The 21,733-nt window shown below is 46.9% G+C and overlaps 1 protein-coding gene across 4 annotated transcripts in view; it reads left to right on the top strand.

Moving 5' to 3' along the window:
- The window catches only part of LOC136619689 (spermatogenesis-associated protein 7-like), a 184,214-nt gene that overhangs the window by 5,824 nt on the left and 156,657 nt on the right, over positions 1–21,733 (top strand). For 3 of the 4 annotated variants that reach the window (XM_066594458.1, XM_066594456.1, XM_066594455.1), the window contains exon 2: positions 7,301–7,375. The exons of the other annotated variant lie outside the window; for it this stretch is intronic. In XM_066594458.1, the coding sequence (XP_066450555.1) occupies positions 7,301–7,375 (75 nt within the window). The remainder of the gene's footprint in view (positions 1–7,300; positions 7,376–21,733) is intronic. 4 annotated transcript variants of the gene reach the window in all.

The raw sequence follows: 21,733 nt of genomic DNA, 5'->3' as shown, positions 1-21,733 counted from the left end.
AGTGAAGACAGGTAAAGTATAGTGGCTGCAATGAAGACAGGTAAAGTGTAGTGTCTGCAGTGAAGACAGGTAAAGTGTAGTGTCTGCAGCGAGGACAGGTAAAGTGTAGTGTCTGCAGCGAGGGTAGCTAAGGTGTAGTGTCTGCAGTATAGACAGGTAAAGTGTAGTGTCTGCAGTGAGGACAGGTAAACTGTAATGTCTGCAGTGAAGACAGCTAAAGTCTAGTGTATGCAGTGAGGACAGGTAAAGTGTAGTGTCTGCAGTGAGGACAGGTAAACTGTAATGCCTGCAGTGAGGACAGGTAAAGTGTAGTGTCTGCAGTGAAGACAGGTAAAGTGTAGTATCTGCAATGAAGACAGGTAAAGTGTAGTCTCTGCAGTGAAGACAGGTAAAGTGTAGTCTCTGCAATGAAGACAGGTAAAGTATAGTGGCTGCAATGAAGACAGGTAAAGTGTAGTGTCTGCAGTGAAGACAGGTAAAGTGTAGTGTCTGCAGCGAGGACAGGTAAAGTGTAGCGTCTGCAGTGAGTGCAGCTAAAGTTTAGTGTCTGCAGTGAAGACAGGTAAAGTATACTGTCTGCAGTGAAGACATTTAAAGCTTAGTGTCTGCAGTGAAGACAGGTAAAGTGTAGTGTCTGCAGTAAGGACAGGTTAAGTGTGCTGTCTGCAGTAAATACAGCAAAAGTGAAGTGTCTGCAGTAAGGACAGGTTAAGTGTGCTGTCTGCAGTAAATACAGCAAAAGTGAGGTGTCTGCAGTGAAGACAGCAAAAGTGGTGTCTACAGTGAAGACAGCAAAAGTGAAGTGTCTACAGTGAAGACAAGTAAAGTGTGGTGTCTGCATTGAGGACAGCTAAGGTGTAGTGTCTGCAGTGTAGACAGGTAAAGTGTATTGTCTGCAGTAAGGAAAGGTAAAGTGTAGTGTCTGCAGTGAGGACAGGTAAAGTGTAGTGTTTGCAGTGAAGACAGGTAAAGTGTACTGTCTGCAGTGAGGACAGGTAAAGTGTAGTGTCTGCAGTAAGGACAGGTAAAGAGTAGTGTCTGCAGTGAGGACAGGTAAAGTGTAGTGTCTGCAGTGAGGACAGGTAAAGTGTAGTGTCTGCAGTGAAGACAGGTAAAGTATAGTGTCTGCAGGGAGGACAGGTAAAGTGTAGCGTCCACAGTGAGTGCAGCTTAAGTTTAGTGTCTGCAGTGAAGACAGGTAAACTGTAGTGTCTGCAGTGAGGACAGCTAAAGTGTAGTGTCTGCAGTGAGGACAGCTAAAGTGTAGTGTCTGCAGTGAAGACAGGTAAAGCGTAGTGTCTGCAGAATAGACAGGTAAAGTGTACTGTCTGCAGTGAGGATAGGTAAACTGCAGTGTCTGCAGTAAGGACAGGTTAAATGTACTGTCTGCAGTGAATACAGCTAAAGTGTAGTGTCTACAGTGAAGACAGCTAAAGTGTAGTGTCTGCAGAGAAGACAGGTAAAGTGTAGTCTCTGCAATGAAAATAGGTAAAGTATAGTGGCTGCAATGAAGACAGGTAAAGTGTAGTGTCTGCAGCGAGGACAGCTAAGGTGTAGTGTCTGCAGTATAGACAGGTAAAGTGTAGTCTCTGCAGTGAAGACAGGTAAAGTGTAGTCTCTGCAGTGAAGACAGGTAAAGTATAGTGGCTGCAATGAAGACAGGTAAAGTGTAGTGTCTGCAGTGAAGACAGGTAAAGTGTAGTGTCTGCAGCGAGGACAGGTAAAGTGTAGCGTCTGCAGTGAGTGCAGCTAAAGTTTAGTGTCTGCAGTGAAGACAGGTAAACTGTAGTGTCTGCAGTGAGGACAGCTAAAGTGTGGTGTCTGCAGTGAAGACAGGTAAAGTATACTGTCTGCAGTGAAGACAGGTAAAGTGTAGTGTCTGCAGTAAGGACAGGTTAAGTGTGCGGTCTGCAGTAAATACAGCAAAAATGAAGTGTCTGCAGTGAAGACAGCAAAAGTGATGTATACAGTGAAGATAGCAAAAGTGAAGTGTCTACAGTGAAGACAAGTAAAGTGTGGTGTCTGCATTGAGGGCAGCTAAGGTGTAGTGTCTGCAGTGTAGACAGGTAAAGTGTATTGTCTGCAGTAAGGAAAGGTAAAGTGTAGTGTCTGCAGTGAGGACAGGTAAAGTGTAGTGTCTGCAGTGAAGACAGGTAAAGTGTACTGGCTGCAGTGAGGACAGGTAAAGTGTAGTGTCTGCAGTAAGGACAGGTAAAGTGTAGTGTCTGCAGTAAGGACAGGTAAAGTGTAGTGTCTGCAGTAAGGACAGCTAAAGTGTAGTGTCTGCATTAAGGACAGTTAAAGTGTTGTGTCTGCAGTGAAGACAGGTAAAGTGTAGTGTCTGCAGTGAGGACAGGTAAAGTGTAGTTTCTGCAGTGAGGACAGGTAACGTGTAGTGTCTGCAGTGAGGACAGGTAAAGAGTAGTGTCTGTAGTGAGGACAGGTAAAGTGTAGTGTCTGCAGTGAGGACAGGTAAAGTGTAATGCCTGCAGTGAAGTCAGCTAAAGTGTAGTGTCTGCAGTGAAGACAGGTAAAGTGTAGTCTCTGCAATGAAGACAGGTAAAGTGTAATGTCTGCAATGAAGATAGGTAAAGTGTAGTGTCTGCAGTGAAGACAGGTAAAGTATAGTGTCTGCAGCGAGGACAGGTAAAGTGTAGCGTCCGCAGTGAGTGCAGCTTAAGTGCAGTGTCTGCAGTGAAGACAGGTAAACTGTAGTGTCTGCAGTGAGGACAGCTAAAGTGTAGTGTCTGCAGTGAAGACAGGTAAAGCGTAGTGTCTGCAGAATAGACAGGTAAAATGTACTGTCTGCAGTGAGGATAGGTAAACTGCAGTGTCTGTAGTAAGGACAGGTTAAATGTACTGTCTGCAGTGAATACAGCTAAAGTGTAGTGTCTGCAGTGAAGACAACAAAAGTGAAGTGTCTACAGTGAAGACAGCAAAAGTGAAGTGTCTACAGTGAAGACAGGTAAAGTTTAGTGTCTACAGTGAAGACAGGTAAAGTTTAGTGTCTACAGTGAAGACAGGTAAAGTGTAGTGTATGCAGTGAGGACAGGTAAAGTTTAGTGTCTGCAGTGAGGACAGGTAAAGTGTAGTGTCTGCAGCGAGGGCAGGTAAACTGTAATGTCTGCAGTGAAGACAGCTAAAGTGTAGTGTCTGCAGTAAGGACAGGTAAAGTGTAATGTCTGCAGTGAAGACAGGTAAAGTGTAGTTTCTGCAGTGAAGACAGGTAAAGTGTAGTGTCTGAAGTGAGGACAGGTAAAGTGTAGTGTCTGCAGTGAGGACAGGTAAAGTGTACGTTCTGGCTGTGACATACTGGGGCAATAATGGATTGTTGCTTTTGATTGCTTATTGCTGCCCCGGATAAAGGACTTGGAGTTCTACGACCCGGTGATGGTACTTTACTTGTAGTCAGCCAGTATGCGGCCTTAAACCAGTTGTGCTTGTGCCACCATTAATGTTGCGCTCTTGTTCCCGGCGTAGAAGTTGTTGGATTCCTTTGTCAGTTGTTTACAATATACGAGAACGGCCGCATTGCTCTGTGTCTATTTTAAAGAGATCCAGATTTACGACAGCCCGAGCCGGGACCCGAACATCTCATGACCCACCAGAGCTAATCAGAGTACCCTGACTCCGATGCGTTGTACTCGCTGAACCCTCTCTGTGGCCCCGGGGGGCAGCTCCAGCCCAAGACAAGCAGAAACAATGTGGGGGATGGTAGATGTTATAGGGTTAAATAATTCACCATGCCCTGAATGAGATGCCCTGCAGTGGACATTTTTACCCCTCGCACGTGGTCGGACCCGTTATTTACCTGCAGGTATTTCAGATCCTCCGCTGGATGCACATTGAGATTTAAATGTGCGACTCCAAGAAGCCAGAGACAGCGGCCATCAGCATCGAGCGCGTTCAGCACTTTCTCCATGCATTATTAATAAGCCTCCGCTCTGTGGCCACTGCTTGTAAAGCCGGCATCAGGGGATGATGCGGAGGAGACGCGCACCTTGTGAGGCGGCGCTGACCTACTTCTCTAACTCATCAGGCCACAACAGAGACGTCAGGCTGCAGGAATTCTCACATCACTGATCTACAACCTGTCGGTGACTTCTGAAGGGTCACTCAACCCAAAGTCACCATGCTGAATCCCAGGACAGGCCATGCGACTGCTATGGAGCCCTTGAGATACGTCCACTGGGCAGACCCATGGTAAAGGAACATCACCAAACGGTCATCACAGTCTTGCCGGAGGTCCTCTAGGGTTGTCATCCACAAAATAAAATGCAAAGTTGGAGTCCCCAAACTCTTTGAGGAATGGATGAAAGGATGATGGCAGTGCAGCCTTTACCTCCTGGTTGTCCCTAGGGTCCAGGATCCATGGAGAATAGCGAAGTTCCACAAATCCACCCTGAGTCCAGAATTTCTGTAGTCTCTGGAGCCTTTTCCTGTCCAGAGGAGCAGTGGAGGAAGAAGATGCGGCCTCAGGAGGAACAGGGTCACGGTCCTACGGTTCTACTATCCGTTCCTCAGGTGGCGGTGAAGTGGGTGAAGCTCTGGGCAGCAGCTCCAGTAACTCCGGCTCATCACCCCAATAGAATCTGGGCTGAGGTGCTGGGTACCCAGCAGGAAAAAACTGTAGAGTCTTACTTGCCATCTCGCCTTCAGGGGTGCTCACATTGGGCTGCCTAGAAAAGTACATAGGCTCACTCACCAGCGTATCTGACTTCTCCCCTGGGCGGTCTCTTGCCCTCTTTTGCTGCTGTTCTGTGGTGGGGGTAACCAAGGCGGGAACTGAATGGCAGATTCTGTGACTGTAGAAGACTGGGCGCCATCTTGAGTGCCCATACAGTCTTCAACATTTTCTGGCACAAAGTGTAGACTAGGCAATTCCACCTTGTCCAGCAGTAGTACACAATCCTTCTCCAGACGATAACGTATTCAGGAAACATAAGAATAAAGTTTAGAGTATTTTTGTCCACTCTGCAATCCTGCAGGTAACTCAGCCTTGTCTCCCTGGGTATTCTGTGGCTAAGAGGCATGGGGAACCTTTTCCTGGACCTTCTCAGAGGGCTGGAACTGGACACAACACGATTGTCCATATAGATTTAGGTATGGGCACACACTCTTCTCCGTGTCTGGGAATGCCGGAGGTGCTTCTCCATTTTCGTAGTAAAGGTCCGGAGGAATCATCTTGTCCGTGACGCCATAACTCCACCTTGCAGTGTCCGAGGAGCGGGCCCACAGCTGAGGAGAAAGCCGGGTAGATAAAGACCCTGTCACATGGCTCTACCATCTCCTCCCCTGGGGATAGCTCGGGACACAACCTCGTTGTTGCTGGGGTAAATCACAGGGGTTGTAACCGGGGGTTACCTTGAGTACATTTATCACTCGTGACGCCACCATTCCGTCCTCTGCGGTGAGACTTGATGATGAAATAAAGTAGTCCACTCACAGGGAAAACTTTCTGAACAAAATCGGGAACGGTCGGTAATGTCCGTTTACTGTAACTTGACAAAGTCCAAACCACATCAACAGTCCTGGCACAGATACAACAAACTAGAGTGGTGTGACAGGGAGTATTCTCGGGGTACCTTGGATCATCCACAGTCCCAAGTATCTGCGGGGTTCTGCTCCTGGCGACTCTATTTTCTCTCTCACTCTACCGGTAAACACTCACTCTTGTCGTCTTCTCGCCATGCAGCGGTTGGTCTCTCTCTCATCACTCAACAACAGCACAGAGTTTTCCTAAGCAGGCTGAGCCCAAGCTAAGCCTCAGACCATCGCTCAGCCTCCTCCATGATCCCCACACGGATCGACCAGTGTCTGTCGGGCTCACTCACTGATTCAGACTTCTTCTATTCCAGACTCAGTGCTCTCGCCCTCTTGCATTTGACTCTTATCCTACTCCTATTCTGCTCCCAGCATCCTTGCAAACACATACATATATATAAAACATAGTCATATGACTCACACAATGATACATTTTTCAGACATGACACAGACAGTAACCCACTCAGTACTGCAGAAGTGCAATACATATAAACCAAATACATACCACACATAAGACACTGACAAGAAAATGGCACGAGACACCCATATAACATTATGGAGGGGCCCCACTAACTCTGGGCCACTACACCTGATTGTAGGATGACACCTGGGAAGCCCCAATGAGTCCAGAACTTCGCCAACAGAGGAATAACCGGTGCCTTCTGAAAGGAGGGGCCGAATTTGTATACAACAATAAAGACTGATTGGCCAGCTGGGGAACAACCTTCTCCCCCAACCAATCAGTTCGCACAGTAGCAAAAAGGTATTTTATGATATGGCACATGCACCGATGCAGCAGTTACCCGGCTAGCCACAATGCAGAAACCTGGCAGTAAGTGCTCAATTTAACTGCAGCGCCCCCACAGGGGAAATTAAGAACTACACAGTTTTTATTCACATCAATGGGTTGTCCATGTAACACAGGATGGTCTTCCAGAGAGATGCTCTTTATAACTGCGCTTCACTGTGACTGAAAGAGGAGGATCCTTAAAGTGACCCTCCTGTTTCCGGACAGAAGTGTGTCCAGAGGGGGAGGAGGTCTGTTACCTGCAGTTGTCTCTGCCACCCCTCTGATCCACCCGTTCCAGTCCCATTTTTTTCACGATGGATGACACAATCTTTAGACTACCTAACCACCACAGTGTATTGGTGGTGTTACTTTCTCTCTGATTTGCTAGAGCAGCTCACATAACCAACAATAGCCAATCAGAGAGCAGTACACAGTGTGCATTAAAAAATATCTGCAGCCATCTTGGATGGTCAAACACATGGCTTGAACCTGGCGGATCGAGGGACAGCAAAGAAGAACAACTGCTGCGATCCTGCTCCATATAAAGCCCACGCACCCAGGAGGAGAATGTATGCCCCGTGGTGTTAAGGGATGAAGCACCCGTGGGCGACCCCTGCCGGTGGTAATGCCTTCTATGATGTATTGCCGGTCCACATGTGACACTTAAGATCGAGGAACGTCAAATCTCTGTACAACATCGGAAATGAAACATCCCATTCGTCTGGCGCCCGCGATCACGCCTCGTTCCCATAATTCCCATCAGCTCGCCACGAGCGCACTGCCCGGGTTCAACCGCACTCACAAGATAATGTCTAACAGCTTATACAGGTGCGGGCGCTGCCTCAGGTAATGCCACGCCATCACCCGCATACATACCGCTATCGCAGACGTTCGCCGCGTCCGTGTATACTGATATGACTGTACCGACTCGCCCGCTTATATCTGTGCTTGTTTTTTCATTGTCAGAGATCCCATCTGTCCCCATTCCCAAGTATTCAATGACGGGTCCATTCAAGGGGCACCGGAGCGTGAAGAGCAGCCGTAAGTCCTTCTACTTCATAGTAATTGTAAAAAAGCCTAGAATAACACATAAATCACACGTTACATGGATGTTCTCAACGCCTTATAGCAACACTTGTATTTATTGGGCCTCCAAGCATTCCTTCCTTGTTCAGTATCTGCACTGATGAGATATTACTGCCACAGATCCAAAACAGCTGAAATGGTCACCGATGACTCAAACGATTCGTGTTCATGTGACCGTCCATGTGATAACGAGCAAAAGTGCAAATCACATTATTTATCTGAACTGACAATGTGGTGCTGAAAAATCCTACTAAAAGTGGTGGCCACTAGGGGTCTCTCTTCCTCCCAGTAACAAGGATGACAAGACAGATTAAGGGATATAAGAGCGTGATAACACATGCTGCCCATAGAACTCTATGGAGAAAGGGAGGAAGAGGAAACTGTTCAAGAGAAATTCACACAGAGGTTTCTGCAGCTACTAGTAAGTGTATACTGTGCTACAGCTACTGAAATCACATCCACACTGCTCGCTACGGCTGTATTATGTCTTCCATCATGCTGTTGTTATTTTTGAGTGTGTGAAACAGAGAGATGGAAGAGATCCTGCTCCCCTATGTGTACAGTGTATGGAGACATCATAGCAGCAGACTACACCCACCAGCTCAGAGATAGAGAAGAGATCCTGCTCTCCTATGTGTACAGTGTATGGAGACATCATAGCAGCAGTCTACACCCACCAGCTCAGAGATAGAGAAGAGATCCTGCTCTCCTATGTGTACAGTGTATGGAGACATCATAGCAGCAGTCTACACCCACCAGCTCAGAGATAGAGAAGAGATCCTGCTCTCCTATGTGTACAGTGTATGGAGACATCATAGCAGCAGTCTACACCCACCAGCTCAGAGATAGAGAAGAGATCCTGCCCCTATGTGTACAGTGTATGGAGGCATCATAGCAGCAGTCTACACCCACCAGCTCAGAGATGGAGAAGAGATCGTGCTCCCTATGTGTACAGGGTATGGAGACATCATAGCAGCAGTCTACACCCACCAGCTCAAAGATAGAGAAGAGATCCTGCTCTCCTATGTGTGCAGTGTATGGAGACATCATAGCAGCAGTCTACACCCACCAGCTCAGAGATAGAGTAGAGATCCTGCTCTCCTATGTATACAGTGTATGGAGACATCATATCAGCAGTCTACACCCACCAGCTCAGAGATGAAGAAGAGATCCTGCTCTCCTATGTGTACAGTGTATGGAGACATCATAGCAGCAGTCTATACCCACCAGCTCAGAGATAGAGAAGAGATCCTGCTCTCCTATGTGTACAGTGTATGGAGACTGTTACCATACAGTGCGGCATGGGGTCCCGCGGTCGGCGTGCGTCGCTCTGGCGTCGGCTCCAGCAGCCTGGAGCCCTGTGTCGAGGTCATCCCAGCAGCTTGGGTTGGCCAGTGGGCGGCGGCGTGGGTGTGCCCGCCCGTAGGGGGCCGCCCGCACTCCTCTGTGCCTCTTATACAGCAGTGGGTGGAGTTGCCTCCTCCCACTCTCCGCCCCTGGGCGGAACCTTGTGGTTAAAAGACTGGCAGTGAAGTGAGCTCACTGCCAGTTATTGGTTCTGCATGCACCTAGCCAGTCTGCCTGCGGGTCTCCTCAGTCAGTCCCTAGTTGTCGGTCAGCTCCCTCTGGTCCCCTATTACTCTGTCTGTTTGTGTTGGTTCTGTTTGCCTCTAATCTAGTCTGGCCCAGTCAGCACTAGTTGCTATCCAGCACCCTGCCAGTTTGCCTGTGAGTTCCATCTCCAGCCTTGTCAGTTTTGTTGGTCTGATTCATCTGCCTCCTCTGTCGGCACTCTGTCCCCCCATTAGGTAGTTTCCTGCTTGTCAGCCGCCAGGTCCCTAGCCAGAGCAGGGACCGCCGTCCAGTTGTCCGCCTGGGGTTAGCCAGGGCCGAGGCAAGTAGGCAGGGACAGTGGGGGTGCGAGAGATCAGGGCACCCCAACTGGCGCTCGGGGGGCAGAGTGCCGTAACATAATAACTGGCCCTTAAAATATTGTTTTTCTTTTCATGGCGGCGATCAGCGCCCTTGCAAACCAGCTGCAAGACCTGGTGCCGGTGATCCGGGATTTGTCAGCTCGCATGGTGGCCCAGGAGCAGTGGGCGTTGTCGCAGGAGCAGAACGCCTCTACCTGTCCCGAACCCAAGTGCCCTCTTCCCGAGGTGTTCTCTGGGGAGAGGAACAAGTTTTTCGTTTTCCAACAGGCGTGTCGCCTGTTTTTTCGGATGCGTCGCCGTTCTTCCGGCTCGGAGGTCCAGAGGGTCGGGCTTATAATGTCCCTGCTGCGGGGCTCTGCCCAGACTTGGGCCTTTTCCATTCCCGAGGGTTCCCCCTCCCTGCAGTCGGTGGACTCCTTTTTTCAGGAACTCGGGGGTATCTTCGATGAACCGGACCGAGTGGGGTTGGCGGTTGCACGGTTGCTGGCGCTGCATTAGGGGTCGCTTTGTGTGGAGGATTATTGCTCCAATTTCAGACGCTATGCGGGTGGTACTGCATGGAACGATAGTGCCCTGAAAGACGTTTTTATGCAAGGTCTCTCAGACGCGGTCAAAGAACTGTTGATCTCCCATCCCGTTCCCGGGTCCTTAAAGGAGGCTATGGAGTTAGCAGTGAAGGCAGATAGGAGGCTCAGGGCTGGGAAGCAAGATAGACCGACCCATAGAGTCAGGGAGGTCATTTGTCCTGTTCCCTCCCCGTCCGTACCAGTCTCTGTTCCCGAACCTATGGAACTGGACCCGCTGGACCCCAAGGAGCGACGCCGGATTCGGTTATTACATAATCTCTGTCTCTACTGCGGGAAAGCTGGACATCGGGTGATAGCTTGCCCCTGGAGGCCTCAGCGTCCACAGTCTGAATCGGCAGAAAGACTTCCAGTCCTAGGCGACTGCAGGGAGAGTCGCCTAGGACCTCAGGTACGTCCTCGACTTCTGATACCCTGCCAGGTTAGATTCCGGAACTTCTCCCGCCTAGGGCAGGCGTTTATTGATTCCGGAGCAGCTGCTAACCTGATAAGCATGCGTCTCGTTGAGCCCCTGAGGGCTGAATTTGTGGCGCTGAAGACGCCAATTCGTTTTGCTAGCATTGATGCTACTCCTCTTGCTTCGGGCTTGGTACGATGGAGGACCCCAGTGTTACAACTCATGGTGGGGGGTCGCCATTCGGAAGGTCTATCATTCCTGGTGATGGAGAAAATGTCGGTAGACATGGTACTAGGGATGCCGTGGCTGGCGTTGCACAACCCCCAATTCGATTGGGCCACTGGGGAGCTAACCCAGTGGGGGCCGTCTTGCCATAGCCATCGTGCTCCCCCTCCCCCCTGCTCAGTCGAACAGAAGGGGTACCGGTCCTCTGGAAATCGCAAAAGGAGGGGTCGCACGGGGTGCCATAAGTCTTTGTCGAAACCTGTTGTCTCTTCGGTGATGCCCACCTCCGGTCCCCCGCCGCCCACCCTGGTCTGTGATGAAGTTGAACACAAGGCCCAGGAGGTCCTGGATTCTTGCCGGGGTCCAGGAACTGTACAATATTTGGGGGCCCGGAAGAGTTTTTTGGAGTATGATAGCTCAGATGACAGTGATTGTAAAGTTAGAGATGCCTCAGATTTTGAAGGCAGCGTCATTGGTAGCGAGGATGGGTCAAAAGACAGTGGCGAATGGTTGGACATTGACTCGGAAGACGACCTGAAACATGACGATATGTCAACGGTTGGCCCTGAAGGAAATGGGGCAGCCACAGACTACCGAAGTCATGGACCTGAGGATCAGTCCATGGTGTCCGCTCAGGAGGGTCACATTCTCGGGTTGGTACAGCGTTTTCACAGCCTTTGCCTGGATAAGCCTGGTCGAGTTTCCGGGGGCCCGGAGGTCCCGCGTCAGAGGGGGGGGTAATGTTACCATACAGTGCGGCATGGGGTCCCGCGGTCGGCGCGCGTCGCTCCGGCGTCGGCTCCAGCAGCCTGGAGCCCAGTGTCGAGGTCATCCCAGCAGCTTGGGTTGGCCAGTGGGCGGCGGCGTGGGCGTGCCCGCCCGTAGGGGGCCGCCCGCACTCCTCTGTGCCTCTTATACAGCAGTGGGTGGAGTTGCCTCCTCCCACTCTCCGCCCCTGGGCGGAACCTTGTGGTTAAAAGACTGGCAGTGAAGTGAGCTCATTGCCAGTTATTGGTTCTGCATGCACCTAGCCAGTCTGTCTGCGGTTCTCCTCAGTCAGTCCCTAGTTGTCGGTCAGCTCCCTCTGGTCCCCTATTACTCTGTCTGTTTTGGTTGGTTCTGTTTGCCTCTAATCTAGTCTGGCTCAGTCAGCACTAGTTGCTATCCAGCACCCTGCCAGTTTGCCTGTGAGTTCCATCTCCAGCCTTGTCAGTTTTGTTGGTCTGATTCATCTGCCTCCTCTGTCGGCACTCTGTCCCCCCATTAGGTAGTTTCCTGCTTGTCAGCCGCCAGGTCCCTAGCCAGAGCAGGGACCGCCGTCCAGTTGTCCGCCTGGGGTTAGCCAGGGCCGAGGCAAGTAGGCAGGGACAGTGGGGTGCGGGAAGATCAGGGCATCCCACTTGGCGCTCGGGGGGCAGAGTGCCGTAACAGAGACATCATAGCAGCAGTCTACACCCACCAGCTCAGAGATAGAGAAGAGATCCTGCTCTCCTATGTGTGCAGTGTATGGAGACATCATAGCAGCAGTCTACACCCACCAGCTCAAAGATAGAGAAGAGATCCTGCTCTCCTATGTGTACAGGGTATGGAGACATCATAGCAGCAGTCTACACCCACCAGCTCAGAGATAGAGAAGAGATCCTGCTCTCCTATGTGTACAGTGTATGGAGACATCATAGCAGCAGTCTACACCCACCAGCTCAAAGATAGAGAAGAGATCCTGCTCTCCTATGTGTGCAGTGTATGGAGACATCATAGCAGCAGTCTACACCCACCAGCTCAGAGAGAGAAGAGATCCTGCTCTCCTATGTGTACAGTGTATGGAGACATCATAGTAGCAGTCTACACCCACCAGCTCAGAGATAGAGAAGAGATCCTGCTCTCCTATGTGTACAGTGTATGGAGACATCATAGCAGCAGTCTACACCCACCAGCTCAGAGATAGAGAAGAGATCCTGCTCCCTATGTGTAAAGGGTATGGAGACAGAATATAAGTTATTCCCCACCAACCTGCTCAGTGAAAACTAAGAATCAGATATTCAGCCTGCAGAGGAGAAAGTAGAAGATAAATGCAGGAAACAAGTCATATAATGGCCAAGTATCAGGTTATTCCTCATATGCACACATGGCAGTTTATTCTGAAAAGGCACCTGAATCAAGGAATCAGGAGCCGATAGCAGCATTTAAATGACTCAATCAATGTGCGCTGGTCCCAAACTGTCCCCCGTTATGAGATTGAGAGGTGCCATTCAGTTGTCATGGTAACCTGGGGCCCTCTGAAGGCCCCTAGAGCTGCCATAACAGATTGCCTATTAAGACATACCTGTGGCGTAATGTGATAAACTGCTTGTCAGAATGTGGAATAATGCAACATTATGGTATTACATTGTACTTTATGAGCGATCAAACAATCACAAGTTCAAGTCTCCTATGGGGAACAAAAAAATAAAAATGCGAAAAGTTTTATTAATTATTAGAAAAATAAAAAGTAATTAAAGTTTTTTTAAAAAAACTTCTTATTTTTCTAATTAAAAAAGTTTTAAAAATCCAGCATATATTTGGTATCGGCGCGTTCCCAAAATTCTGATCTATGCTGAGGAGCTGAATAGACCGATACCCAACATCATCCAGACCGGGCAAAGTACATATGGAAGAGCCGACCAGGTGCCAAACAGCCACTCACACTGACCATATATCGCAGCAAGAAAATCACAGCAGTATCCCATCAGTGTTCTGTGTGATATAGCTGCGTTTTCTCGCAATGATATTCTGATTTTGTGTCGCTATAAAGTCGCCGTGGTGCTACAAACTCACGCAACTTTGTAGCGCTCTTTTGCCGGGATTTTCGTAGTGGGGGCTTGAAATGTAAGCCCTACCCCAAAAATAAGCCACAGCTACATTAAAAAAATACAAAAAAAAAAAATCCATCATCCAACAGCTGCTGTCAGGTCCACCGCACTACTCCTTGCAGATCCCCGGCACTAGTCTGAAGTCTTCTGTCATCAATTCCTGCATCGGAGATTCAAAATCCTTGCCTGTCAGCCAATCAGAGCCAGCGCTCGATGAACCAATCACAGTGAGTGTATATTGCATCGAATGGCTGTCATTGGTTCATCAAGCGCTGTGATTGGCTGAGCCATGGTGCTCAAGAACCAGTCACAGCCAGCGCTTCCTGGAGGCAGGGACTTTGAACCTCCAATCCATGACAGAAGACTTCAAACAACTACTGGGGACCTGCGGGGAAAAGTGCGGCGGACCTGACAGCGGCTGTTAGGGGATGTATTTTTTTAATGCAGCCAGGGTTTATTTTAGGGCTTTTACAGTAGGATTTCCTACTGTAAACGTTCCATCGCATCGCAGGAAAACTGCATTTTTGTGTGATGCAACAGAAAGGAAAGCTCCATAGAGAAACATTGGCTACAAAGTCTCGCAAATCGCGGCAATATTTTGCAACACCCGATTTTTTTTCTCGCTAATGTAAAGGAACCCATTGGAAAGCGCGGGCTCCACATACATGCGATCTGTAGCGCCGTCACATCACGAGAAAACCTCTACTGGCACGCAATTACAGCCAATGTGCGGTCGGTGTAGCGGTGGCTCATCAGTTTTCTGCAGCCGTCGGCTCCTCCACATGTACGCTGCCTGCTGCTGCTGCTTGCCCCTCCCCTGTATATATCCAGAAGTACGCCCGCTCGCCTGCTAGGGGTTTCTTTAATAGGAATGCCCCTTATTTCCTGTCAGCGCAGCGTTATTTATCCCGCACGGTCGGCAGGAACAAATACACAACAAATCTAACACAAAAAGTGATCAAAAAAGTCACATGAACTCCAGAACGGTAACAAAAGAAACTACGGGCCGTCCCACGGACAGCGAGCCGCGCACAACCGTGCTGACCGCAAGATAAAGAAGTCCTGGCTGCCAGAAGATGGCGGCAGAAAAGAATTTTAGTTTTTTCCAAAGATATTTTGTTTTTGGCAGTGATGCAGCAAAACCCTCTATAAATGTGTCATCGCAGGAATCGTACCGACCGCAGGTAAAGGGATGGCAGTTTTGCCGCAGTTTGTTCGCCATAAAACAAGACCCCAAGATGGCGGAATTGCGTTTTTTTTCCCCCATTTCATTCAAATTTTTAACATTTTTCAGCCCATTATACGGTACATTATATAGTATCACTGAGAAATACGACTGTTCCCACAACTAGCGACGAGCCGTCAGACCGCGATGCAAACGGATGAATAAACGATCTATGATATTTTGAAAGGAAGGAGGAAAAAGTGAAAATGAAAGAAAAAAAGGTTAATGGTGTTTTATTTATCTGGCCACATTACAGGACAACCGAACTTGTTCCACAGAGCTTCTTGATAAATGAATATAATTCTAGGAGGCAGTGTACACTGACACACAATGAGCACATCAGTAAACAGAGAAGGCCTTGGCGGGCTGTAAATGCCATCATTGCATTATTATTACCACTTTTTGTGCCGTCAGACAATTAGTAGTTTTGTAGAAGTTTAAAAAATGTGAAGAGTAATGAATCTCCCGTGACGACGCGTCTTCTGTCCTTTATTTTTATGTACTTTAATAAAGCCACTGTGGGCAAACACACCTCCCTTTAACCCTTTCCAATCCAATTTTCATTCTGATTTTCCTAGAGGGCTTACTCTTTTTCTGCCATTAGACAACGGCGCTATATGCTGGCTAAAGCCAGTACTGCATGAGGTGACACGTTGGATAGGCTCCGACAGCAGAGAGGCTGGCAATATACAGTAAGAGAACCCCAACGGACGTCTTTCAACATCGGAGCTGTACAGCCTTAAATCATAATGTCTTTAGATGTCAGACAGTGGATTGGAAAGGGTTAATGCAGCGCTGCTCCTCGTGGGGAACGTCGGTATCCCTCAACATTGCGCTGTTGTAATTAGGAACCGTACTTGCAGGGCGGCACAGCTGGCATTTCATGAACTGCTGCAAAATGATTCCTGACAGGTTACACGGGCAACCTAGATCTGTCATACAGAAGTAACACACAATGCAGCACTGCATACTACTACCTGGACCGACCATACGGCACCAAAACCAAGCTCAGTACGTAAATGTAGCCCCAGGACCAAGTGGAGTTCATAAATGTAGCACCAGGTCCAAGCTCAGTACATTAATACAGCCCCAGAGCCAAGCTTAGTACATAAATATAGCACCAGAGCCAAGCTCTGTACATGAATACAGCACCAGAGCCAAGTTCAGTACATAAATACAGCACCAGAGCCAAGCTCTGTACATGAATACAGCACCAGAGCCAAGTTCAGTACATAAATACAGCACCAGAGCCAAGCTCTGTACATGAATACAGCACCAGGTCCAAGATCAGTACATAAATACAGCACCAGAGCCAAGCTCAGTACATAAATACAGCACCAGAACTAAGCTCCCTACATAAATACAGCACCAGGTCCAAGCTCAGTACATAAATACAGCACCAGGTCCAAGCCCAGTACATAAATACAGCACCAGAGCCAAGCTCGGTACATAAATGCAACATTAGAACCAAGTTGACAGCGGTGCCTCAGAACATCAGAGGAAATAAGACTGAGCCAGGAGGAAGATGATTCATGTAACTCCGCAAGATGCTGCAGAGGAAGGGTATATTCTGGCCACCTATAAGGGGAGTGATCAGCCTCAGCTTACATCCACCTGGTGCCCCCCTACAAGCTGGTGGCCGGCGCCCTGGACAACCACACGGGTTGACCGTACCTTTTAGATAGCTATTGACCCAGTAGTTTCCTCACCTGACTCTGACACACTGTACAGAAATGTCTGGGGGTCTCTTACTGGGGAGTAAGGTGCTACCCTTCCCCCCAGATCTCTTGCACCTTCATGCAATTTTGTATCAAATTGTCACATCCATAAAATCTTTACATATGTCAACAGCAGTAAGCTCCAGAGCTCCCTCTAGTGGTGGCTGCAGGTAGTTAGAATTATATTGTCCAGCTGTATGTTTATACGGGGATTTGGAGCTCAACAAGAAAAATCTATATTAACCCCTTTACAACCACTGACGGTAAATTTATGTCGCTGTTGGGGCTCTGTGCATAAACTTATGGCAGACAGACCGCGAGCAATCGCGCCCCCCACAGCAGGTTAAACAACCGAAATGGGCTGCTAGTTACTGCAGTCATTGGGACATCATTGATTTAGGTTCTGATGACATCATCACTGCCAGCATGTCAGGACTGCCCCCCCCATCCTCTGCTTCCTGTCAGTGAGCGATAAGGAGACGCTACTATGTAACGCAGCACACATGAGACCCCGCTATCACCAATATCTCTTACTACAGAGGTAGCGTTCGTTAGTAACTTATCTAGAAATTAAAGCTTAAGATTCTGGGCGGATCTGCGCCAAAGTGCGCCGCATCATTAATGCTTTGGTATTTAGTGCGAATCCGCAGCTGACCTCAGTCTGGTGGATCCGCGGAGTCAGGCGGAGTTTATGTGTATTTTCCGCCTGTGGCTGCACCTTTACATCAATTAGTTTAATCTAATCACCCGTACCCTGTGTATACATTAACCCCTCGGGGACCTGTCTGCCTTTTTTTTCTTTTTCATTTTCAGTTTTTCTTCTCAGCTTTCAAAAAATCATCCCTCTTTCCTCTCTCCATCAACCACAAGGGCGGCGCGCGTTATTTAATGTACTGAAAAACTTTGAAACTTTTAAGTGGAATTAAATGCAAAAGAAAAACTAAATTCCACCATCTTTGGGGGGGGGGCTGTGTTTACGGCGTACACAGTGCAGGAGCACTGCTACCTCCCACTCCACCACGCCGCCCCCGGCGCCCCCGAATCTTTCCGTCCAAGTAGTCAGTTACTCGGAAAAAGCGGTGCTCGAGTGCAAAATAATAAGCCATAATGTTTTTATTTTTCTGTTTATATAGTATCACAGTATTACATTATACCGCGATCTGACAGGCAGGCTATGAATTGAACCCTGCAACCTCATCAGTGTAGAGGGGGCGGAGGGGGGGCACATTTAGGACCCCAGAACTCCAGTCACAACATTTATATGTTGCTGTCAGAGCCGACTGTGGCATTTAATGGGTTAATAGCAGCGATCAGCATCTTTGGCAGCCGACACCTGCATTGTATGGAGCGGGATGGACCTCAGATCCCACTCCGTACGAATCCCGAACCTCTGTCATGTAACTGTTTGTCATGAAGCGTTAAGGGGTTAAATATAAATTAAAATGTAAACAATTTACAACAAAAGTCTAAAAATTAACGGTAAATTATTTTCCTAAATTCCTCAGAAACGGGCGAAGCCTTTCAAATGCATTTCCAAAATAAAGCAAACAAGTTGCAGCGTACATCGGATACACAATCAGTGCGAATGTGCGGACAGATTGGGCATACAGAAGTGGAAAAAAGGACACATTTTCAAAAGCTTTCCTCAATTTTGGTGTTTTTTAAGAAATATACACAAATCACATCGTCTAACTTCACCAGCTGAATAAAGTACAATGTGTGGGGAATTAGATTATTCGGATGTGTGAAACCTTTACGGAGTTATTCTCTGTTAATGTGGAGCCAGATTTCCTAAACTTGGCGCGGTCATGAAGGCGCAAACAGTGGTGAAGGGGTTAAGAAATCAGGAGGTGCAGAATGTAGACTAAAACAACTATGATTTTCGAGTTAGTGCTTCTGCACTCAGAGATTGCAGGACGGTCATCTTAGAAGGGGCGCACATACTTTTGGCCCGCAGTGTATGTAGAGGTAGGTTCCCCAGGGAGGAAGCGAAGCACATTTCCTATTAACGCCGGTTGGACTGCAGCGCAGGTCGTGTTCCTCCCGATTGACTGGGTCATTTCCTGCCTATTAAGCCGTGATAACGCAGGAATGACAAGTTAACTGACAGACGAATGCTGGCGAATAAGCCGAGCGATAAAACCCGTGGGAAGCTCTTCCCCAGAGATGTATTCATCTATCACATGGAATGTATCGCCGGAGGGCAGGCGTGATGCGGCACAATGACGCACGGGACAAAAATGGTGTCCTGCAGCACAGAGACCTCATGTGGTTCCGAATCCCCGACACTGACATAATATTAAATAGTAATATTGTATCAGCCTGCGGCGACCACTAGAGGGAGCTTCCTGTACACTCTGCTATTATGGAGTCCTAGGTGTGACTTGTAGAAAGTGGAGAGCCCTTATCATTTACTGTATCTATATAGATAAATATATTTGGAGCTATCTCATATTTATCTATCGAAGAGAAATATGATGTCATCGGCATCACGGACACTTGGTGGGATGATACGCATGATTAGATACAAGGCTTGTAGGATACAATGTATTTATAAGGAACAGGCCTAATAAAGGGGAGGAGGTGTTGTGTTGTATGTTAGGAGAACATTCATCTCCACAGAGATTCAAGCTTCAGAGCTGGGAGTTCTGTAGGAACTGTTTGGGTAAGAATACAAGGAGAGAACAACAGAAAGGACACCATTGTAGGCATTTACTATAGGCCGCCGGGACAAGCAGAAGATATGGAGGAACTCTTTCTACATCAGATGGCCAAAATCTCAAAGAAGCCCAACATAGTGATCATGGGAGATTTTACCCATCCAGACATTTGTTGGGAATCTCTCAGGTAAAAGTAATGGATCCAACAGATTCTTATCATCTCTTGTGACAACTTTATCTTCCAGAAGGCAGAAGAGAAAACAAGGGGATCTGCTATCTTGGACCCAATTCTTACCAACAGGGAGGGAATGGTTGAGGAAGTAAGGGTGGCCGGCACCTTAGGAGGCAGTGATCATGATATCCTTGGATGTTGGATAACAAGGGGAGGAAGACCTGAGAAGACTCAGACCTCAAGGTGGGATTTCAGAAAGGCAGATTTTACTGAACTCAGGAAGAGGAAGAATCCAATGGCTGGATGTTCTTAAGGACAGAAATGTCCAAGAAGGTTGGGAAATATTGTGGAATGAGAACTCAAAGCACAATTGTTACCAATCCCTAAAAGAAGGAAGAATGGGAAGCATTTAAAGAGACCCGGATGGATGAACACAGAACTTGTACACATGTTATAGAGGAAGAAAATATGTTTATCAAATGGAAAGAGGGGGAATATCTAAAGAAGAATATAATGGGGTCTGCAGAAACTGTAGGGCAAGTGTCAGAAAAGCTAAAGCTGATAATGAATTGAGGCTTGTAACAGAGGCCAAAAGCAGAAGAAAAGTCAAAGATGCTATTGGATGCTTATAGGATGAAAATGGTGAGTTGGTTAAGAATGATTTTGAGAAGGTCGAACTTTTAAATCCTATTTTGTTTTTTCTCAGAAAGTAGAGGGAACATCAACTGATCTTCCCTGTGTTATTGGGGGAATAAAAGAATGTAGATTATCTATAAGCAGAGAGAAGGTGAGGGAACACTTAGCTAACTTAGATGAATTCAAGTCTCAAGGTCCAGATGAATTACATCCTAGGATACTAAAGGAAGCAGCGGAGGTAATTGCTGCACCACTTGCCATAATCTGTGACAATTCCTGAAGAACAGGAGAAGTCCCAGAAGATTGGAAAAGAGCAAATGTTGTCCCTATCATCAAAAAAGGGAAGAAGGTGGATCCAGGAAACTACAGGCCTGTGAGCCTGACTTCTATACCGGGAAGGATCTTTGAACAGATTATTAAACAGCATGTATGCAAGTACTTGGATGAGAATGGAGTAATTAACCAGAGCCAGCATGGGTTTGTAACAAACAAGTCATGCCAGACGAATTTAATTTCCTTCTAAGATAGTATCACTGACTGGGTTGATCAGGGAAATGCGGTGGATATAGTATATCTTGACTTCAGTAAAGCATTTGACAAGGTATCTCATACCATACTTATTGAAAAAATGACCAAATATGGGATTGACAAGGCAACTGTTAGATGGATTCACAACTGGCTGAGTGATCATACTCAAAGAGTGGTCATGAGTGGCGAACATGAGTCAACAATGTGATGCAGCAGCCAAAACGGCAAACAGAATTCTGGGATGTATCAAGAGAAGCATAGAGTCTAGATCACGTGAGGTCATTATCCCCTCTCCTTTCCAACTCTACTTTATCTCAGATCTATCTCATATCTATCTATCTATCTATCTATCTATCTCATATCTATCATATATCTATCTATGTATCTATCTATCTCATATCTCTATCTATCTATCTATTATCTATCTATCTATCTACTATCTATCTATCTCATATCTCTCTATCTCCTATCTATCTATCTATCTATCTATCTATCTCCTATCTATTTGTCTCATATCTATCTATCTATCTGTCTCATGTCTACCTATCTATCTCATTTCTATCTATCTCATTTCTGCTATCTATCTCCTCTCTCTATCTATCTGTCTCATGTCTATCTTTCTATCTATTTCATATCTATCTCCTATCTCTCTATCTATCTATCTGTCTCATGTCTATCTATCAATCTCATATCTATCTCTCTCCTATCTATCTCATATCTATTTCCTATCTATCTATCTCTTATCTTTCTCATATCTATCTATCTATCTCTTATCTATCTATCTCATATCTCCTATCTATCTATCTATCTATCTTCTATCTATCTCATATCTATCTGTCTATCTATCTTTCTCTTATCTCTCTCATATCTATCTATCTATCTATCTATCTATCTATCTATCTATCTATCTATCTCATATCTATCTCATATCTCCTATCTATCTATCTATCTCCTATCTATCTCCTATCTATCTATATATCTATCTCCTATCTATCTATCTCCTATCCATCTATCTATCTCCTATCTATCTATGGATCTATCTATCTCTCTCATATCTATCTCATATCTATCTCCTATCTATTTATCTCATATCTATCTATCTCCTATCTATCTATCTCATTTCTATCTATCTATCTATCTAGCTCATATCTATCTATATCATATCTCCTATTTATCTATCTATCTAGCTCATATCTATCTATCTATCTCATTTCTATCTATCTCATATCTATCTATCTCATTTCTGTCTATCTATCTATCTCCTATCTATCTCATTTCTGTCTAACTATCTATCTATCTGTCTCATATCTATCTATCTGTCTCATGTCTATCTATCTATCTATCTATCTATCTATCTATCTATCTATCTATCTATCTATCTATCT

This window comes from Eleutherodactylus coqui, chromosome 3 (assembly GCF_035609145.1).
Source record: "Eleutherodactylus coqui strain aEleCoq1 chromosome 3, aEleCoq1.hap1, whole genome shotgun sequence".
Taxonomy (NCBI): domain Eukaryota; kingdom Metazoa; phylum Chordata; class Amphibia; order Anura; family Eleutherodactylidae; genus Eleutherodactylus; species Eleutherodactylus coqui.
The sequence above is the reverse complement of the archived record's forward strand: the minus strand, read 5'-3'. Positions and strand labels throughout refer to the sequence as shown.